A 20,804-nucleotide genomic window follows, 5' to 3' on the forward strand; every position below is an offset into this window, starting at 1 on the left:
GCATTATACTTCAAGCAGAAACGGTATATCCATTTCTCTCACGCCGTCATGTTTTGTTGCTCTCTTCTGGACATTGCTTAGCTGGCAAACCAGACATATCTTTCAATTCCTGCACTGCCCTCTCCATCGGCTAGATTGTCTCTCCCACTGTATCAAATGCAAGGATTATTATTATTATTATTTTAACGTCACAGAATCAACAGTCAACACAAAACCATGCTTTCAATAGTGTTTCACTTTCTTTACTGCCTTATCACTGAATGAGCGGAATCGTGCTGGGCTACAATTTCATGGAAACCAAGTGAACTTCACCCAAGAGGCCAATCTCAGGCGTTCAGCCTAGGCAGGGAGTCCTAGTATGTTATTTGTCAGCCAAGCCTGACCCTGTCCCTGTGTTGGAGTTCAGATCATGGCAGTAGGTTATCTCCCTGAAGTACAAGCATGATATTCTTGTGCCCAAGCAAGAGGGCTTGGGCATAGTTTGCTCTCAATGCTCAGACAGCTGCTCCTGCATGGATTCCTGTTGCTGGAACCTTTACAGGAACAGTATACACCAAGGTACCATTATCTTTACTGAGCCCTGTTTCCGCTGCAGTGTGATGCACCCTGTAGCGGTTGCACGTGCTGTACAGCACCACGCAACGAGAGCCTGAACCTCTTCTGGGGAAACCACGTGCATCGATGTTGCACGGGAGACACGGTGGGGTCGGTGTCACCTTTCAAAGGGCTCCACTGAATTATAAATCTAGTGAATTCTCAGTGATGGAGCATAATCTGCCTGACGTTGTTCTTGGCTTTGGTGGCTGTTCCAGTTGGCAGTGCAAACCAAGGTTCAGCAAACCCTCAGGATATGAAGATTTTTTTTTTGCCAAACATAATATTCAATTAGCACAAGTAACATTAGCGCAGATTAGTGCAGAAAATAGAAAACGATGTATAGCACTTTCCCCCCAAGTAGTCGCTGTGTTTTGCGGCAAATTAAATTTGTGCACCCAGAGGCAGACTTGAAGTCTGTTGTGAAGTGCGGTGCTACAAGGAAATTCATCACCTTATTGCTAATGTCACATTGATAGACAGCATGTTGTTTTGTGGCAAGTTCTCAATCCGAAGTCTTGTCTTTCACACAGAGTACTGTTGGCTTTATATATTCAGGAACAGATGTGAATTCAAAATGACACTGTTACAAATTATTAGAGAATACCCTCAACCAATAACGACTAAACTGGACGTGCTTTGAACAGGCTTCGTGCTAGCTCAAGGGTAAGGAATAAGTGCTGCATTAGGATTCGAGTTGGTTTCTACAACAGCACTTTTGCTTCACAATAATAAGTACTGCAACAGATTAAGGCTAAGAAAATATTAGCTACAGTGGCCGTACTTATTTATGTATTTATACATACGTATGCTGAGCTTGTCACTGTTGATAACCATCTCTGAAAATTTTGCCCTTGGAGTGACGAGTTATCAGGTGTTTACTGTTTATGATGGCATGCGTAAGGCTACCACCACTTTCACATTTTTAAATAGGATTTATGCTAATATATTCTATATTTACAATAATAGTTCCATCAAAAAAATTCAAAACTGACCTACAGTAAATTCAGAACCATGGAGAATGTAATTCCCGTAGCTAGTTTATACTGTTAAGTAAATTGGATTATATAATAAATGAGCAATAAATATCCAAATGACTCAGATCTGTAGTTGCTATTTATACCAAGCATAACACACGCGAGCACACTGAACTTTTAAAATGGTAATTTTAGACTTCTTTTGACAGATAAACACGGAAAAGAGCAGCAAGTTACTTGGCCCTAAATTAGTCGAGGGAAAGGACTACAGGAGAAAATATGCTTTTCTCTCGTTTTCTACTGTGGAGAAAAGCCTTCAAAAAGTAGGGTGTGTGCAAGGCATTGCAAAGAAGAGGATGTCAAACATGAAATGAAAACAGGGCTGTTTGTGGTTTTATGTGAGATCAGTGGCCAACAGGTTGGGCTTCAGTACTGTAGAAGGATACAGATGTTCTCCTAATTAAAAATGAGTGTTATTAACATCCCAGGTTCATTATCATTGAAAACCTTCTAACACTGGGCACACAAAACAAAGTCAACCTTTTCCCTTATCTTCCCATCAATACGGCTCTTCTTTGTTTCTCCCCTGCAAGATGATTTCTAAATGATTCAATAAGTTTGAAACGTTAAGTCAACGTGGGAATCTTTGCACCCTATTTTCCGTGAAACCCACCATATGGTGCAAACATTCCACCCAAATAATTTATGGAAAGCAAACTGAAAATTCAAGCAAAAAAGGAAAACCGAGGGAATAGAATCTATTTGCACAAATCACCCAAACATGCCTCCTGCCTGACAAGAAGTGCAGAAGGAAATGAACTAAGTGAAATGGTACTTTATCGTGTGTGTTCTGTCAAACACAACGGGAGGAATCAGCTGATGTATACAAGGCTTATTCAACATAAAAGAAAATGCTTACTGCAGTAATTGCCCCTCTGAAAGAGTACATATGCTATGCATACTGGAGGCTCAAACAAGCCCTGTAAAGTGTTTTGCTCGTACACTTTTTCTCTCACGCGATCTCCTAAAATTGCCTTATAATGAAGCTGAATTGCATTATTTTAATTTAATTTAAGACCACAAGCGTTTTTTCCATTTTAGTTGGGAAGGTTTGTGATTATTTGGGAAACTGTCGGAGGGGGGAGTGAACAGAAATTATTACAACATTTCCAATTCTTCAAATTGGAACTTCTACAGATGCATATTGCAGGACTAACAAATTGAGCAAGTAGGGACCTGCTTTTTGCTTCTATCCCATAATGAAACAGGGATCTCAGGCAACTTGAAAAATTCCATGTTGACAGCACACGAAGGCAGAAGGTCATGATATCTAACCTTACACTCAAAATGGAATTGAGTGAGGTCTAATATCCAATAGACCACATAATCAGTGCAAAACCTGAGAATTAATAGACACATATTCATAGCACCACAAGTAAATATATCATTTCTCAGTGCAAGGCTTATTGGCTGCCAATATAGTATTTATGATTCGTGGGGGTAGGCTTATTCATTTCAATTGCCTGGCTGTCAGTTTCAGAATTATTGGAGTTCAGTACAATAGCTCCAGCCTCTGGCACAAGGTCTACTCTGCTCAGGGTGAGAGGAATATGTTAGCTAAAAAACATGTTATTTTGTACAGAATCAAAATCACCTTGGTTTTTTTCAAATAGAGAAAAACATGCATAACCTTGCCCTGGGAGGAGAATAAGATCTGCTACAGGACTTGGATCCTGCTCCAGTGCAATGTTTCCAGAGTTCCATTATGAATGTCACTACCTATGGATGGTTTTCCTTCCTGAAACTGCACAGACCAACTCACCCTGTGTGTTAATCATAGTTGTATAATCCAACAGAATAGTAGATCATGTTCAATGTTCTTTGTTCCCACCAGGTGTGAGCCAACCCGGTTCCTGTACAACTGCATCTTGTAAGGTCATGGACCAGGTGCCTCTTATTTTCAATCAGACACTTATTCACTGTGCTTCTCCCTAGTGCGAAATTGTTTTCTTGCCCTTCATTTGCAGAGTCTTCACTGGAGTGAAGGTCAGTCAAGTCTGCGTTTCACAGAGGAAGTGTGGAGCAGACATGCCGGGGTGATGTCAACCCAAGAGTTCACATTCATTGCATCTGCTCCACAGAATGGGATCTATCTTCCTGTGCTGGACTGGCAGAAGTAGATTACAGTGGGCGTTCCCTTATTTTTAACAGTGGCCCTGTGTCCATCCACATGCTGATGATGGACTGGTGCACAACGTGTGAGGTTGCTACACTGAAGGCTTAAGGGCTGTCACTCATCGAATCGCTGCGAGTTTATTGTACGATAAGCAACAGCTAACTCCTTGGAAAATATTTCAAAAATACACATCACATTTTTATAATGCTAAGAGACATATTATACACAAATACAAAAAAGAAGCATCATTTCAGTCCTCATGCAGTGAATTTACAACTGAATTGTAGCGCTTGGCACTTGGATCTCAGGCTCAACTGAAATAAAACTCTTCATCTCAACTCTCCACACACTGCTTTATACATCTCGCATTCTCGACCAATGCACTTGTAAAGAAATTGTTTGCAGATAAGAGGTTTGTATCCCAGCAAATGCTACCTTCTTTAGCTCTTTGTTTGGAAACGGCTGGATTTTAATTGCTTAGATTTACAGTCTGCACCCAAGGATGCAGTCATACCTAAGACAATAAGAAACTGTTTTTAAAAAAGTTAATGGACTGAGAGTGAGACTTGACACGTCTTTCTGGATCTTTTGGACACAACAGTGAATGGTTTTCATGTCTTGATTGTGGGCCTTCGTTTTAAGTTTGCCTAATTAAACAAACTCGCTATCAATCAAGCCAGTGATAATGGCATGTTTTTTTTCCACAGTCTTAAAATTGATGGACTATTTTTATCGAATAAGATCAGGTGCTCCTCGTCTTTCTGAACAGTCCATTTACCTTCAACACATCTAAATCATATTCTACTACTGAAACACTCTGGACTTTAAATAAATTAATGTGCTCAATAATCATCCGCTACATTAGGTCTCCTGTGCCCATTAAACGTATTAGTTATAAGTGTTCGCTCCTTTATTAATGTGTTAATAGGATTAATAAAAAAAAGTTTCAATTACCTGCAGCAAAAAAAAATGGCATGTATGTCCACCTTACATGGAAGTTTTTTTGTATAATGGGTTGATTTTCATAGCACGAGAGGAACATAAATATTTAGTGCTCGTGTAGCTTGCTTTCTCTTCCCTTCTCTCTCCCCCACCCGTCCATAAAATGTACTTTTATCCAGCCAGAGGGCAATTTACTTCCTAACCTGACTTGGGTTAGATTATGTACCATCTACATTCAACTTGACTGTAGCTAAAGACACCTCATTGCAGAGAATTTGACAGAATGTGAACCAGCAAGTCAAGAAATTACTTGATGGTGCAATTGGGAAATTGTATTGTGGAAGAATGAATTAAAATGTCTCATTTGATTTTGTTTATATCTGTCATTGTACCACATGATGCACAGGAAATGGGGTCAGATTTGTACAGAATTAATAACATGTACCTGTACTAGTCTGTCCTGTCCCTTCACATTTTAAATGGTACTAAATAATAATAATAATCCTTGCATTTGATATAGCGCTTTTCACATCTTCTAGACGTCTCAAAACGCTTCACAGAAATGGCAGAGTAGCACCCATGCCAGTCTACTCCAAATAAAATCTTTACATTTCACTGACTGATTCTGGCAGAAGAGTCTCAAACGCAAGGGATTCTAGTAGGAAGAATGTGCCAATATTGTCCCCATCACTGTTCCAAATAAATGGGGTTTGCTGCAGCTACAAAATGAGTGCAGGGCATTTCGGTGGAGGCTGAGTTCTGCATAATTCCTCTAAAAACGGTCTAACCTGGGTGAGATGTCCAGGCACAGTGATAATGCAGGTGGAGAGAGATGTTCTGAGAAGGCCACGCAGTGCGTAGAGAAATTTAGTCAGGCTGCACGAGTGCTCAGGGTTTTCACTGAGCCCAACCTCCTCGCCCCACAGCAGCGAGCCAAGGGAATGGATTCCTATCCGCAGGATGTTCCTCGGTTTAGTCTGCAGACAGAAAGGTGGAAATGAATGTGACAAAACAGCAGGGCTTTGCTTATAAATGACACCCTTTCTAGCCGGTTCTCATTCTAACTTATGTGAGCTACAGCAGCTCTGGACAGGTGACAAGGCTCTGAAGTTTCTGTCTGGACTTGCTTTCCAGCTGCCTAACGGCTCATAAAACAGCTTGTTTCCTTGGCATATCGACAAGGAAGGATAGCAGTAGGACCTTAATAAGAGCTACACTATTGCAAAGCCGACATAACTGCTAGCAAAGTGCCAAGAAAGGATCAGCGTATGCTAGACTTCCAGCTGGGTTGGGCCAAGATCCTGTTAACAAAAGCTGCCTGTGGTATCACAATCGATTCATGCTACCAAAAAAAAGGGTCAATACATTCTACACTTTTTACTTTCATGGCGAGACCTGTTGCTTAGACACACAAAAAGCAATGTGTAAATTTTTCTTCTTTGTTCACAAACAACTGGTGGTGATAAAGATTTGAAATGTACTCTGTCGAAGTGACTGGGAGAGGAATGATATGCAACAGTTATTTGATGCAAAATGCAATTGGTAATGTTTAATCAAGCTTAACGTGGTCAAGATTGTTTTTTTCCCTAAGTTACAAACTTTCAATTGAATGCTGGTACAGTTGAATCTTGATAAGCAGACAGACAGTTTGCCAATAATTATAACAATAATTCTTGTATTTGACATAGCGCCTTATCACGTATTTGAGACGTCTCAAAACGTTTCACAGAATATACTGTAAAGTGAATTGATTGTATATTTTGTGGGCAAAGCACGACATCCAATTGCATGTGGCAGTGTCCCACAAACAGTCGTGGATGCAGTGACCAAATTCTTCTTATTATTTTTTTGATCATGCTTGGACATGGGCTTCTCCCATTAGACATGAATGAACACCGACACATTCAATACATTCTACACTTTTTACTTTCATGGCGAGACCTGTTGCTTAGACACACAAAAAGCGACGTTTAAATTTTTCTTCTTTGTTCACGAACAACTGGTGGTGATAAAGATTTGAAATGTACTCTGTCGACAGTAAGGAACGATATTCAGCAGTCAGAAGGGAGAGAGAGAGAGAGAGAGAGAGCAGGGGGGGTAAAAAAAAAATCCATGAAAAATAAACCTTATTGTTCAAGTCTGTTCCATTAGCTCTGACTTTGTTGAAAGGTTTTTAGGGTGTGTGTGTGTCACATCACCAAATACGCTGTTGCTTTCTGTGAGATTCCCTGCTTTAGAAGACCTGTCATCTCGCTGCAGAAGCAGCTAAGCACACTGTACTGTGGGAACTGTTATGACATGCCTGTTGCCATGGCTATACCCGAGAAGGGGGAGAGCTGCCTGTCAGGGACCAATTTACTTCTCCGAAGGGGATTTGCCTCCACAGGGAAAGGCAGCCTGTCCAGATCTGTGCTGAAATCTCAGCAGAGATTGGGAGCTGAGCAATAACAAGCTATATTAACACACGACTATTCTGAATGGCCAATGTTATCATAAAGTCCCCCCCCCGCCCGCCCCCACCCCACACGCACACCAGTTTGAGGTTCAGCTTAAGCCTGCTCTAGTTAATGCCATTGTAGTGTTAACTGCGCAGCCCTTTTACAAACTGTAAATAGCTGGCTCTGTCCCTCCAACAAACCAAGCTTTACTTGTCACAGCTTTCTCGAGGTTGGGAGTTTCACAACGAAGATAGTTTCATTACAACCGCTGCATAAACAGTCTAATGTGGCTTAATGTGAAGGTGGGGTGAAGCACTTTCACTGCTGGACAGCTCCTTTTCAGGTGCTCAGTGACTAATGATGCCACAGCACACTGCTTATGCACTTCAATGCCTCCACGCAATAGAGTTGAGTGGAGCTCAAAACGTGAGGCAAATGCATATTAACATATGACCCACACTCTGTCTTTGCAACGCTTGTTTACTTCATCTGTGCTTAGAAACAGCTTGTTCATTGTTGATTATTCCAAGCCCTTCCGGCTGCACCCTGGAGAGCTCCATGAAAACATTAGTTACTTGATTACAGAAGACACTAAGGGCTTGTGAACCATACCTGGGGACAAGCTCCATCAAATCCTTCCTTGCGGACAACACTCTGGATGGATCTCAGCAGCTTGATGTACCCGAAGTTCATATCACTGTCGGGAAAATAATGCGAAATGTGTTATTATTATTATACAAACCAAAACACACGTGAGCCCCCAAAATTGTTAGCTTCAGTTATTTTAAAGAAAAGCGAGTGCACAATTGCAGATATTCAAACAGTGAAAAACATTTTTTTTTCCATACTGTTCTCCACGTTACTTGAACAAAAATGCCGTCAGTAATGTTTAATCAAGCTTATCGTGGACGAGATTTTTTTTTCTTAATCTGCAAACTTTTTATTGAATGCCAGGACAGCTGAATCTTGATCAGCACACAGCCAGTTTGCCAATAAATGATAATAAGAATAATCTTTGCATTTGATACAGCGCCTTATCACGTGTTCAAGACGTCTCAAAGCGCTTCACAGAATACTGTAAAGTGAACTGACTGTATATTTTCTGGGCAAGACACGACAGCCAATTGCGCACAGCAGTGTCCCACAAACAGTCATGGATTGGGTGCCAAAATAATTATTATTATTAATTTTTTAATCACGCTTGGAAAGGGGCTTCCCCCCATTACACATGAATGAACGCTGAAATCTTCACGACAACATAAAATATTGACTGGCTAAAAAAAAAGTCAGAGAGTTATTTCTGTACAAAGCAGATAGCTATTAACAGCCTTAATGCTCATCACAGAACTGCTCAAAATGGGATATCCCCATCATCAATCCACGAGTTATTGCGTTAATCCTGCTTGTGAGAGTTATCATTCTAAAACAACCACGATTCACTGGCTCATTCCGAAAAGCTTCTTTGCCACTTTTCAGAAAAACATGAACATTTAACTCCTAATAAATTAAGTTCAAAGCAGTCATATAAATAAAAATTGCCCAGGGATTCAGCAGCGATTATCTTCTATTAACTACCTCAGTGATCTGACACCATATGAAAGGAATATTCTGTAGAGACCAAGATGCCTCAATTATGTCAGGCTCACTTACCTCCTAGAAAATTAATGATTTAATGAAGCAACTTAAAAGATGAAACCACCACAGCATTTCTGTGTTAAATCATCAATAATTAACATATAGTTAATGAACTGCTAGACTGGGCGCACCTGATCAAAGTCCTATTTACCTGAGTGCAACATTTGTAATTTTAACAAAAACATCCTTCCCATAAATTGTTTTGCTTCTCCTCAGATTGCTTTAAAATCCTCAAATCCAAATCAAACCACCCAAAATAGTTTCCGTCTTTTGCATTGTTCAACGGTGATATTTCGAGGGGAGGAAAATGCAGTAAATTGCAAAGCCAAACAAATTTAAACATTTGGTAATGTACAAGCAAACAATGACAAGCTTTAGAATCACGGAGTGGAAAAAACCCTATGTTTCACAAATGATTTGATGTCATAGTTAAATCTGTTATGGAATATTACATTTTCACGTAAGAGTTTATTGCCAAGCTTTCTTTAACAATAATAATCCTTGCATTTGATAGAGCCTTAGCACATCGCTGAAGCATCTCAAAGTGCTTCATAGAGTATACTGTAAAGTGAATTGACTGCAATATTTGGTGGGCTTCGTGTTTTAAAACAACTAGAATGATCTTTTCAGTGTTGTACACTATTTGTTATTTTGCTCCAGAGAACAGAGATTTGAGTAACACTTTCTGTGAGCATAAAAATGAAGCTAAAAATTCAGATGATGATTGCAGCAGTGACACATTTCCTGGGTGGTAATGGGTTTTATGTCACAGACTAAACGGTTTTGTGGAGAATGTGAACAAGTAGGAAGTATGCTTCCATTGTCCCTTTGGTTTCATACAGTTATTTGGTCAAGACAGAGGAAATAATAATATAATAATCCTTGCATTTGATACAGCGCTTTTCACGTCTTCTCGACGTCTCAAAGCACTTCACAGAATAGACTATAAAGTGAATTGACTGTATATTTGTGGGCGAAACGCAGCAGCCAATTGCGCACAGCAGCGTCCACACAAACAGTCATGGACTGAAAATGACCAATTTACTATTGTTTTGTTTTGGAGGGATTATTATTAGGTGTGTGGAGTGAGGAAACTTGCCCAAGGTTTCGCCCTCTGCCTGGAATTGAACCCAGGTGTCTCGCTTGCAAGGCGAGTGCTCTAACCACTGAGCTACAGGACTCCAATGAAATATACATGTCATGTAGGTTGACACTCCAGTAACATGCTGGAAGAGCAGTGTCTTGTCAGAGATGCTGTTCTTCAGATGGAATTGTTAAAACCCAGGTAACGTCTGTCTGTTCAGGGTCACTTTAAAGATCCCATGGCACGATTAGAAAAGAGAAGGTAGTTTCTAGCCAACAATTCCCCAGTTTAAAAAAAAATGGTCATTCACTTCCTGGGCTATCCACTCCACATACACAGTCACTACACTTGTTAGAAGACCTATGCAAAGTGCTTTGAGCCAATTCAACATGATAAAGTGCTCCGTCAAATGCAAGGATTATTATGTTACACACATACATAAACACACTATACGTATGGAAAGTCTCATTTGTTAATTTATTAATTTAATTTATTGGTTAATTTATTAATGTATTATGATAATTATTGTTCAACGATAAAATGTCATCACATCAGAGGAAAGCATCAACTTACTAAGTATCACAATCAATACAGATATTCCTACAGAGTGAAGCAGGAAAGTGTACACTGACTGTGTATTCCTTAGTAATCAATTGTAGATTGGATCGTAATCTTGCATGGATAATGCGGCACTTTTTAATCCTTTAGTGATGATAAAATTCTGCATTGACAGCATGAAATGCACTGAGCGCAAGTGTCTGCCATGACAGACAATATCAGTAGGGAAAAAAAAACAAATGGATTAAAAACAGCTCATGAAACCCCATGAAATTCACAAAGCCAAATTAAGTATTATTATACCTCATGCAATGCCTCCCTCCCTTCAAGAAAATAACTAGATTTAAGCTACTCCTAGAAGTCATTACCTCTTTCAAAACCCATTTAAATTTCCAGTTAAAATCCTGAAGAAATTCACTTCATCCAAGACCCAATTTAACAAAGAAAACCCTGGTGGCATTAATGTTACCAATAAAGTTTTTACAGTGAGACATCTAGGTTTATTTTCAGGAAGTTCACAGCTATTCTTGTATTTGTTTTTCGCCATCGATACAATCTGTTTTATCTGAACAATCTTTTTCCACTGAAATCATGGTTACACTCTCTATTTTTAGCAAACTGATATCTGCTAAAACAGTCGGTAGGAACGGTATCCTGGTAACTGTAAAGCTTTAGACTTCCCTGTTGATATAGTTTCTAAGCAATTGCCAAAGTTAGACCATCAAGAGCATGACAAATAGGGTTATTATCTGTAAGTAGATCCCATTAGGAAGCAGATTTTAGCTGATTTAACCTTCTTTATCTAGACCTTGAGTCATAATGAATACCCGTGTTCCACATTAATTTGAAACACAATCGGGTTTCTTTTTAAAGAGTGACCAAAGCACACTGTTCTAGCTAACCACTTACAGCTCTCCCCTTCATCCTGTTCCCTTTCCTTTATTGCATCCTGCTTTGTTGTGCATTAAAACACGAATTGAAACATTTCCAAACAATTGCCGTTTGAAATTCGAGCTGAGCAATGCAACGATACATTAAAAAAAACACACACATTCAGATGTTAATTTTCATGTCGATTGCTGAGCTGAGAAACTTAATGAAACACATACTCGTGATTTGTTAATTACAACTTCCCTTCTGTTTATTTGGGTCATCAAAACTGCTCTTTTTTCAAAAAAGAAGTCTATTTTTTGTTTTTTCCCCCAAATGAAATAAACCATCAAATGCAGCACCCAGAATGAGGGCAGGGGCTATGCTATGAGACTATAGCTTAGCCAGCAGGTAACAGTACTGATTATCGGAAATAAATTATATACGAGATTATATAAATACACCAAAAGATGCAATAAAATATAGATACAGAACCACTGTAATGAATAGTGATGCCTGGGGCTGGGATAGGTAGAAAGTCCCCAGTCTGAAACAGCCCCTTCCCCTGATAAACAGTATTCTACGAAGAAGACATTTTAAGGTGCTTCACGTGCCCTGAAGATGGAAGAAGGGGCAAAAACCTTCATTGAGGGCAATGGACTAACTTTTCCAGGTCAAGCATGGAGCCTTGACCTTCAAAACAGCTGAGTGGCACCATGTAAGGGTGTGACTGGAATTGTAACACTGCCTGCCAGCCAATTCTGAGAATTGCATTCATGTAAAAGCATCACATTCACACTCAGAAATACAAATAATTCGGATGTTGGTGATACAAAGTGTACAGTATGATACATCAAGCCAGTTTTCCCACTTCTAGTCGCTATACAGTAAGCCCTTTCCCCTTGCTCAGCGTCCATCCCCACCACTCTACAGGCCTCCTAGAAGTTTCCCGAAGTCACAAGTGCTACATAAATGCAAGTTGTTATATAATAATAATAATATAATAATCCTTGCATTTGATATAGCGCTTTTCACATCTTCTAGAGGTCTCAAAGCGCATTACAGAATATATTGTAAATTATTGTTGGAATGGCCACATATGTGGATGTCTGCCGAAGGACACAGTTGGGCTTTGCTCTGAACTTGATTGAATTAGTTTCCTCATACAGAGTCATGGGTTTATTTATCTTTCACAAATCTAGAGCACAATTCTAGAATGAATCACTAATATGTTTCGTGTTAGCGTATTGGCTCTATATTTTGCTATGAACATTTAAAAGGTTGGGATAAAAAGATCATTCTAATCACATGGCTGCGTGTTGGTTGAATAAAGATTAACATTGTTTATGGTCATGCAAATCCTGTGCATGTCAAGGCAATTAATTGGAAAACATTTATTTTTACTTAGGTTCTAACAACCAAAATATTTTTTAATGGTTGTCTGTCCGGTCTGTCAAATCAGGAAACATAGAAATGTATTTCCAGGGATTCACAATATCACTCATAACTAGTCTGTTTGTTGGAGGTACTTGGTACAGGAAAGGAGTACTTCATTTTATTGAGAGATTACAATCTATTGTGGAATATTTAAGTGCATTGGTAACTACAAGTAATTAACAGGTAATAATAGCTTATAAATAATTAATATAACGGCTTCCATGTTCAACTTTCAGGAAAACTATTGACCAATGAACAATTAACAAATATTATAGTTGTGGATTTTGTGTTTAACAAATATTGTTAGCTGAATATTGCAGTGTTACAGCAGCTTTTATTAAGCATTAGTGAATACTGCTCTTATAATTAACATTTTATTAAACTACTGTTAATTATTTGTGTTGATGGTAATACTGCAGCTTTGTTGGATATTAAACATGGGTATTTTATAGAAGCCATTGAAATGTGATTGATTTTCTGACTGAAGTTGCCCTAATAATTCACAAGGTAAGTAAGAGTAAGAGATGTTCCCTGAACTACACTGAGGTACTGAGAATAACCTTTAGATTGGAAGTTGACTTGGCGGTTTGGTTCACAGGTTCCTTGTTGTACCAGAGACAACTGGTATCAGTGAGTAACTTGTTTCACTGAGAAATGTCAATATATAAAAATCATATAAAGAAATCATGATAGAAAATGTTGTACGCTAACGTCTTCCATACTGCACAGTATTGATAAACAAAAATCGTAAATTTGTTTGAATTTCATATGTTGCAGTTTCAGCTGAGGAACCTTAACTGCTCTCAAATAGTCCCAGAATATATTTGGGCGAACTTAACATCTTGCAAATAAAATGCAAAAAAAACTTTGCTAAATGAAAAATGTTAATACATTTTAAATAATTATCACCTTCATTATTACATTATCGTCCTGCTTCTCCACAGAGACTTACGTTACATAATAAGCTGCAAGTGTTAATACATGGGAGCAAACGCGCTAAGGCAGGCAGTCAGGCTGCGTTTCTAAAATACGCACATTTTTTCAATAAATCAGATGAATCCATTTACATGATCACAATGATTCTATCAAATGAATGTTTTCTCACTAAAAGCACAAACGTTGATGAGACGCAGCAATCTGCCACTGTTACACAAAGATGTTTTGTTTGGACGTGTAGATCACAATGTAGAGTGACATTGCCGGAGAAAAAGAACAGTTTCCATTTAGTATCCGATGACAGCAGCAAATATTAACATGTTAAATAAGGCAGGGATCACTTAAAGTGCAAGGCTTGCCCATGCTACCTGGGTAATGCCCACAATTCAGGAAGCGCAACAGCTGCTCTACAAAGGTTCTTTTTCTCTCCCAGCAATCTTCCTGAGGAAGATGGTTAAAATTGATGCCAATTGGTAATGTGTTAATGCTTATGGGTAACTACATTCTTGAGATACTTGAGCTTGCCTGAACACTCTTTACACTTGTCCCTTAAGTGGATCACATTTTGCTTGGGCTGGTCTATAGGGTGTGGGTCGTGGAGCTAAAAGTACTCAAAAAAAAGGGCAGTCACCAACCTAAGGGGTAACATATGACAACTGTGTGAAAGTACATTTGATCGTATAGAATAAATAAATAGCGGTCAAAGAGGAAGGTCTTGAGACATGCCTTGAAGGAGGCGAGAGAGGGAGGAAGGCAAAGGGACTATGGGATGGAATTCCAAAGAGTAGGGGCAGATAGGCTGAAGGCCTGACCCCCCATGGTGGGGCGGGCTGGGTAGGGAGCAGGACGGAGCCTGCTGAGCAGACGGAATGGACAGGTTAGGACAAGCAAACTGAGTTGTGTATCATGCTGATCAGAATGTATAACAAGATGTGGACTGGTGGGTCCTTTGAGTAGCAATTTGATTGTTATCTGTTGCCAACAATGCCTGCCCCTCTCAACTAATCCCTTCCACCTTCTTCAAGATCTAATGAATTGGGAGTTTGATCTCCCAAGACCAGTTGGCAAAAGTTGTCAAAGCCTGTAAGTATTAGCAGTGGTTTAAAGGGGTTAGGAGAGTCACATTGCCACTAAGCAGCAGCAGATGGGATACCAATCTCAGAAAATAAAAAAGATAGTCAGGCACAGACACAATCCGAGAGTTGCGCTGTATTTACACTCGAACCTTCATGAGTTCTTCAAATCAATTTTGCTCGATTTTAAGGAGCACTTGAAATGATAAAGTGTTCCACACTTCTTTTTTATCAAACAACTCATTGGTAGAGCTAATCAGATTACTTATATGTGCATCGATATCAATCCACTCAAGCTATAGCCTAACTACCTAATGTCGACAGGAGTCACGACTATACATCCTCATAGAAGACAATTACAGAAGAAAAGACTGCTGACTTGGGTGCCAACTTTTTAAATGAACATTGATTAATTCACCCCAAAAACTCTCTATTCATTTTTTTCCAAAAGGAGTAAAAAAAAAGTCTTCCGATAGAGAGGAAGGGAGAATATCGGTGGAGAAAAATTGTGAGTAAGAGAAACACCAAAGAGTAACGTAACATAACACTCATCCAATGAGCATATTTACAGATTCACTATTTTCATTCCAACGTTCAGGGAAGTGACTTACCCAGTCTTAGTCACGTCGAATTCTAGAGGAACTTCATCAGGCAGGAAGAAGCTGTGACATTTGACAGAGTGCTGCTGCTCCACACTCATTGTTTTGGACACGTCGTAGTAATGGCCGAATCTTGAGGAGCACACCAAGGCCGTCTATCAAATGAACATGAAAAGGTTTGTTTGGTCAAATACAAATTGCACAGATTATATAGACACTGAACTAAATTGTAGGTAAATATCACACTGCGTTTTTTTAAAAAAGCGAAATATTTATCTACACATTATAGTCAAGTTATAGAAATCAAATTAAAATTGCTCCTAGTACGATCCCACAATCCCCGAAAATTTGTGGGACACTGCTGTGCGTAATTGGCTGCTGATTTCACCCACAAAATAACACAGTAAATTCACTAAACAATATATTTTGTGAAATGCTTTGAGACGTCTCAATGTCGTGATCAGGCACTATACAAATGCAAGGATTATTATTATTATTCAACAATAAAACCCATTGCTGGAGGGCATTTCCCATTAGAAGAGAATTCACTGTTGAAGAAACCACAGCGAAAGATGAACACTAACTTAAAATAAAATTCCTGACCATCAAGGTAACTGAAAACTGATATTTGAGGTCTCAATACTAAATAGCATAAAATTTATCGCTTTAGAAAAATAAGAATAAAACTTTTATTTGTTGATGAGAATTGCTCCGTATTATTACAGCCCCTCATAACGGTTTAGATTTGGGACATCCTCCCGACGTGAAAGGGCGATACAAATGTCATTTCTGTTGTTGTTGTTGGATTTTATTTCTTCTAGGAATAGACAACAATAGAAAAACAGCAGCACAGCACAAATGAATTTGGATTTTGAAACATTTACTTTTTTGTGGAGTTTTTAATGAGTAGGTTTTTTTAAAAAAAGAATATTCTCCTTAGTACTGGATTCACCTCGGCCTCAGGGTGTAAATAGAGAATAAAAACAGATCTATTACAGAGTTGATGTTGTACGGGAATATTTGGCGAGAGTGAACTTACACCTCTCTACACATCCCCAAAACTATTTAGACCGGGCTATTCTTCAGTCTGTATAATCTAGTCCTTATCCGGATTACCCACCACAAATGTTTTCATTGCAATCTCTGCTAGAGCTCATCTTTTCATTGTGTACATCCTAGTCTCCTTAACATTTTAGCAAGGCCTTGACTAACTGAACTTTGATCTGATGTCTTCATTCAGGAAAGCACCAGGTAGTCCATTTCAGATGCAAATCCTCACTGAGGCCCAGTCGTATTTTGTAAGACAGCAAAGAGAAGAAACAAGTAGTTTCCAGGGTCCACGTAGAGGATCTCAGGGCACGCTGGTGTCGTTAATCCACACTGCAATATGGATTAAGGTGGGGGATAACCTTTTTTTTAATTCACAAGAAAGAGTATTGCTTCGACAAGCTGGGTGGAGACTGAGATCTCACTATAATAAAACAGTATGTAATAAAAGCATGGTGTGTGTCAGAGAATTGTGAATAGCCCTCGCTTTTACAAATTCCCAGGCCCAGTGGGAAGCTTGCAAAGGCCTACCTGAACCAACTAAGTGTGAATAATCTGCCTTGGTTGAATGGCCTGGGTAAAGCCTTTCTTTCCTCAGAAGTTGCGAAGTTGATAAATTTATTATCTAAGGCTACGAGGGCTTGTGCTCTCCTCGCTCGAGCACGGATAGGCTGAATGAAGAGGAACAGGCAGAAACTGTCAGATAGCAGACTGCTGGCTTTCAGTCTGCTTGCTGCTAAATGTTTCTAATTGCAACACTAATGTGTTAGAAATCTCAGATTCAAGATGAACCTAGGCAGAAAATTGATTTCATGCTGTGACAGCTTATACATTGCCCCAAGTACACAAACATGTCATTGAGAAGCTTTTGCATCCCACAATTTTGTTTACAGATGAATTGCAGTTATTTTAGTAACCTTGGATAAAGGGACTTTTTTTTGTAGCCTTTGACAAACTCCTGCAGAGTATACTGCTAGCGGACATATTTCGCCCCCCTAGTATTGGATTACTATCCACAAGAAATTGCACAATGTTGCTGTAATGCCAATAAATCATTCACGTCTCAAGACCTTATTTAAATTTTAAACCATGACATCCTTCCAGATTTGTGCAACAATCTGTAGAAATGACTGGGACTCACAAGCATGGAACAACTGGTTTGTGGGCCTTGAGGGGGCTTTTGAGCCTCCGGTCATTTTATGTCACTTGTATGTTAACTTCACAATGATTAGATTGCTATGACAATGAAGCTGATACATTCTCAAGTGCTTTCTTTACTCATTTAGCACATGGATAAGCAAGCCAATTGCTTGATTCAGTGCTTTCCAATTGACAGATCATACTATCTCTGTCAACTCTTGTTCAGCTTTATCCTATTCATTATTGTTGTCTTGTGGCAAAATGTAGATTTTTTCAATAGAACAAATGCAAAACGCTAATACAGTTCCCATAATTTTAATCCATCACTTGTGTGTGTATGTATATATATATATATATATACACACACACACACCTTTCAGGAGACAGTTACCTTTAAATAATAAGATTTTGAAAATATTCAACTTTCTTAATGGACTCAAAGTGAGAGAAAAATGAATACAGTTAGCACCAATGTATTTAAAATAAAACACAGAAATGTTTGCACCTTGCACACTTTAAATCTCCTTGCAAACGCAAAGGTTGCAAGCTCAAATCTTGATCTTTGCTGAGTTATCTGATCTCAGGCAGGGCAGATGTTTAGGTGCTAAAGTTGGCATCAGTGAGGGGAGAGGGCGTTGAAAAATCAGGCAGGTTGACCACTACTCGCAGTTATAAGGTACATAGCAAGGACGGTCAAATCTGACTGCAATGTGCATTTCCTTCCACCCTCCAATAGCTCAGCAACACTCACTGTCTGAACACTTGGCTGCTGCCTGTGTGACCATACGACAGCAAAGAGTTGGATCTTTAGAAAAGGGTAGGAAAACACAAAGCTTTAACAGTCTTAAAGCACAACAGGGTGTTGCTGAAAAGTGTGCGGATCTCTCATTTTGTAATATTTGGGAAGATGAGACAATTCAGAGGAAACACATTTGTTTCAACATTTTAAGATTGCACTTAATACATTCCATTATGCACTTGAAGAACACTGGAACCCTACTGAATTACCCGTCATCCTTTGAGTGCTGAGGGCAAATGGAGTCAGAGCCTGGAAGGTTAATATATTTTGATGTGCACGGTCTAATGTTGTTTATTTATACGCATGAATTAAACATTTTATTTTAGTCTTTTATGCATTGTTGTATTAATAGCACTAAATAAACAAGATCTGATTGGGAAGTGGTTTTACATGGTTATACATCAAAAACCAGAAGCAATTTCCATTTGAATGGGGCACTCCTCTGCACCAGTAGCTTCACACTGTGAAATGGACTCAAGCCAAAGCAAACTAGCGATGAAATGTGATCTTGGGAACAAATTACAAGTTTGTCTTATGAATACTATAATAAAGAAAAGGCTCCCTCTCTCAGCCTGAATTTTACACATTTGTGAAAGTCGGGCTTTGTTTTCTGCCCCATTCTAGAGGTCGGTTGCAAACATAATGGCTTTTCATTTCCTGATCTATGATCTTGTAGGATTGCTTACCCATCACATACTCTAGTTTATTTAGCCCCTTCTATTAACACAATGCACTGTAAAGTGAAATTAAATGATTAATTCAAGTGTGTGGAACACATTAGCCTCTTTAACACGCTGCCTTCCTTTTGCCCCCAAGCATTCAAAGAAGCTGTTGGTTCCAGCAGTTTGAAGCAGTCTGCTGTCACATAACCTTACATTTTAAAGCAATGCATCTGCACATTTACTGGTGCCTCTCAATCCACCCGAGTTGATGCGTTTTGTGCTTTAAAACTTCCAGACACTCTGCTCCGGAGAGCAATGTGTGTTTCGCCATCTTCACAACATCAACACACAGATATTGTTAATAATAATCCCTGCATTTGATATAACGACTTATCATGTTGTTAAGATGTGTCAAAGTTCTTCACAGGATATTGCTGAAAATCGGTGCGACTGTGTATTGTGTGGGCGAGAGAGTAGAACCAGTTGGTTTTAGTGCAACGAATAACTCACCACCATTCAAATGATAACTCGGTATTTCAAAAATGTCCCAAAGGAGAACAAAAGCACAATTCTTTTGACAACCTAGATCTGCTGGCCCTGAAAGAGTTGCCTTTTGCATCAATTAGGAATTAAATGTTCCTATGTTAATAAGGGATTTACAGTTGAGCAACAAAATATCCGGACTTGTGGTTGCCATGTCAGATTGAATCTTCACATATAAGATAGTGCTGATGTACAAAATGTGATCAGATCTACCCGCATAAAGCAAGGTGACCTTTAGAAATGATTAAAATCATGGCATAAAAATTATTTTTCCATTTTTAAGGTTAGCCTGAGTGAAGAATAAATTACAATCAGAACAATTTTAGCTCAAAGTTTTTAAATGACTATTGCTGCATGAAAAAAATATCTGCCACACAAACCATGCAAGAAATAACGCCAAACTTTTTAATATTTCATGTTACGAAACAATGCAGTTATGCTTTTTCGAACTGAAAAATATATCATAATTAGTCCCCATTTTATTCTGTTGCTGAATATGTTCAAAAGAACTGCATGTTTACTTTTTATCCATTCATTCTTTGCTCTGAGACATCCTTCCGACGTGAAAAGCGCCATGTAAACATAAATTGTATTCGTCAATGTATGTGGCAGTCAAATACAGTTAGTATTCCCACCGAGATATTACTGTACCTGTACTTTAGGTAGGTTCTGATATCGCCATGCTATTTTCATAGAATTCTGGGAGGCAGTGGCAAAACTATTTACATTCCCCGATTCTTCCTCTAACGTGCTCTGAGCAACATCATCGAGCAGAGGGGCAGGAAGCTCCTGTTCAAACCCAGAGGAGAGAAATTACATGTATTTGGATCTGTAAATAGACTTGGATTACTCAAGTACAAGCAAAAGTAAAAATTAAAGAAGGTACAGACAGCTCTAAGTTTTATCGTCAAAAATAAGGGTACAGCATCTTCTGAATGGTGAATCCAAATCCCTGAATGTCCAGCGCCTTGGGACGTCCTCACGACGTGAAAGGAGCTTTAGAAATATAATTTGTTGTTGTTTATCTTTACCAGACATCCAAGTCCTGACAGTGGAATGAGGGCAACTATTTAGTTGGTAAATTATTAGAACCGAGACGCTGTAAAGCATTGATTTTATCTTGCTTGGTACATCCTGTAAATTGAAATAGGCAAAGTAACTTCTCGGGGGTTTCGGCTCACCTATAACGGATTAGAAACAAAAACAATTGATTGCCATTTAAGTAACACCTCAAATTAACACCTGCAACGCTTTTTTGCAGGCAGAGTTATCTTCATTAAGCTCGATTATCCCA

At 38.9% G+C, this 20,804-nt stretch overlaps 1 protein-coding gene across 1 annotated transcript in view; it reads right to left on the reverse strand.

The window, feature by feature from the left end:
* elp4 (elongator acetyltransferase complex subunit 4) overlaps positions 1-20,804 on the reverse strand; it is a 78,790-nt gene that overhangs the window by 45,305 nt on the left and 12,681 nt on the right. Inside the window, exons 4-7 of the mRNA XM_042341585.1 lie at positions 20,162-20,299; positions 15,332-15,474; positions 7,740-7,824; positions 5,478-5,666 (exon numbers count right to left, since the gene is read on the reverse strand). Coding sequence (XP_042197519.1) covers positions 5,478-5,666; positions 7,740-7,824; positions 15,332-15,474; positions 20,162-20,299 — 555 coding nt within the window. The remainder of the gene's footprint in view (positions 1-5,477; positions 5,667-7,739; positions 7,825-15,331; positions 15,475-20,161; positions 20,300-20,804) is intronic.

Source organism: Callorhinchus milii, unplaced genomic scaffold (assembly GCF_018977255.1).
Source record: "Callorhinchus milii isolate IMCB2004 unplaced genomic scaffold, IMCB_Cmil_1.0 Scaffold17, whole genome shotgun sequence".
NCBI lineage: Eukaryota > Metazoa > Chordata > Chondrichthyes > Chimaeriformes > Callorhinchidae > Callorhinchus > Callorhinchus milii.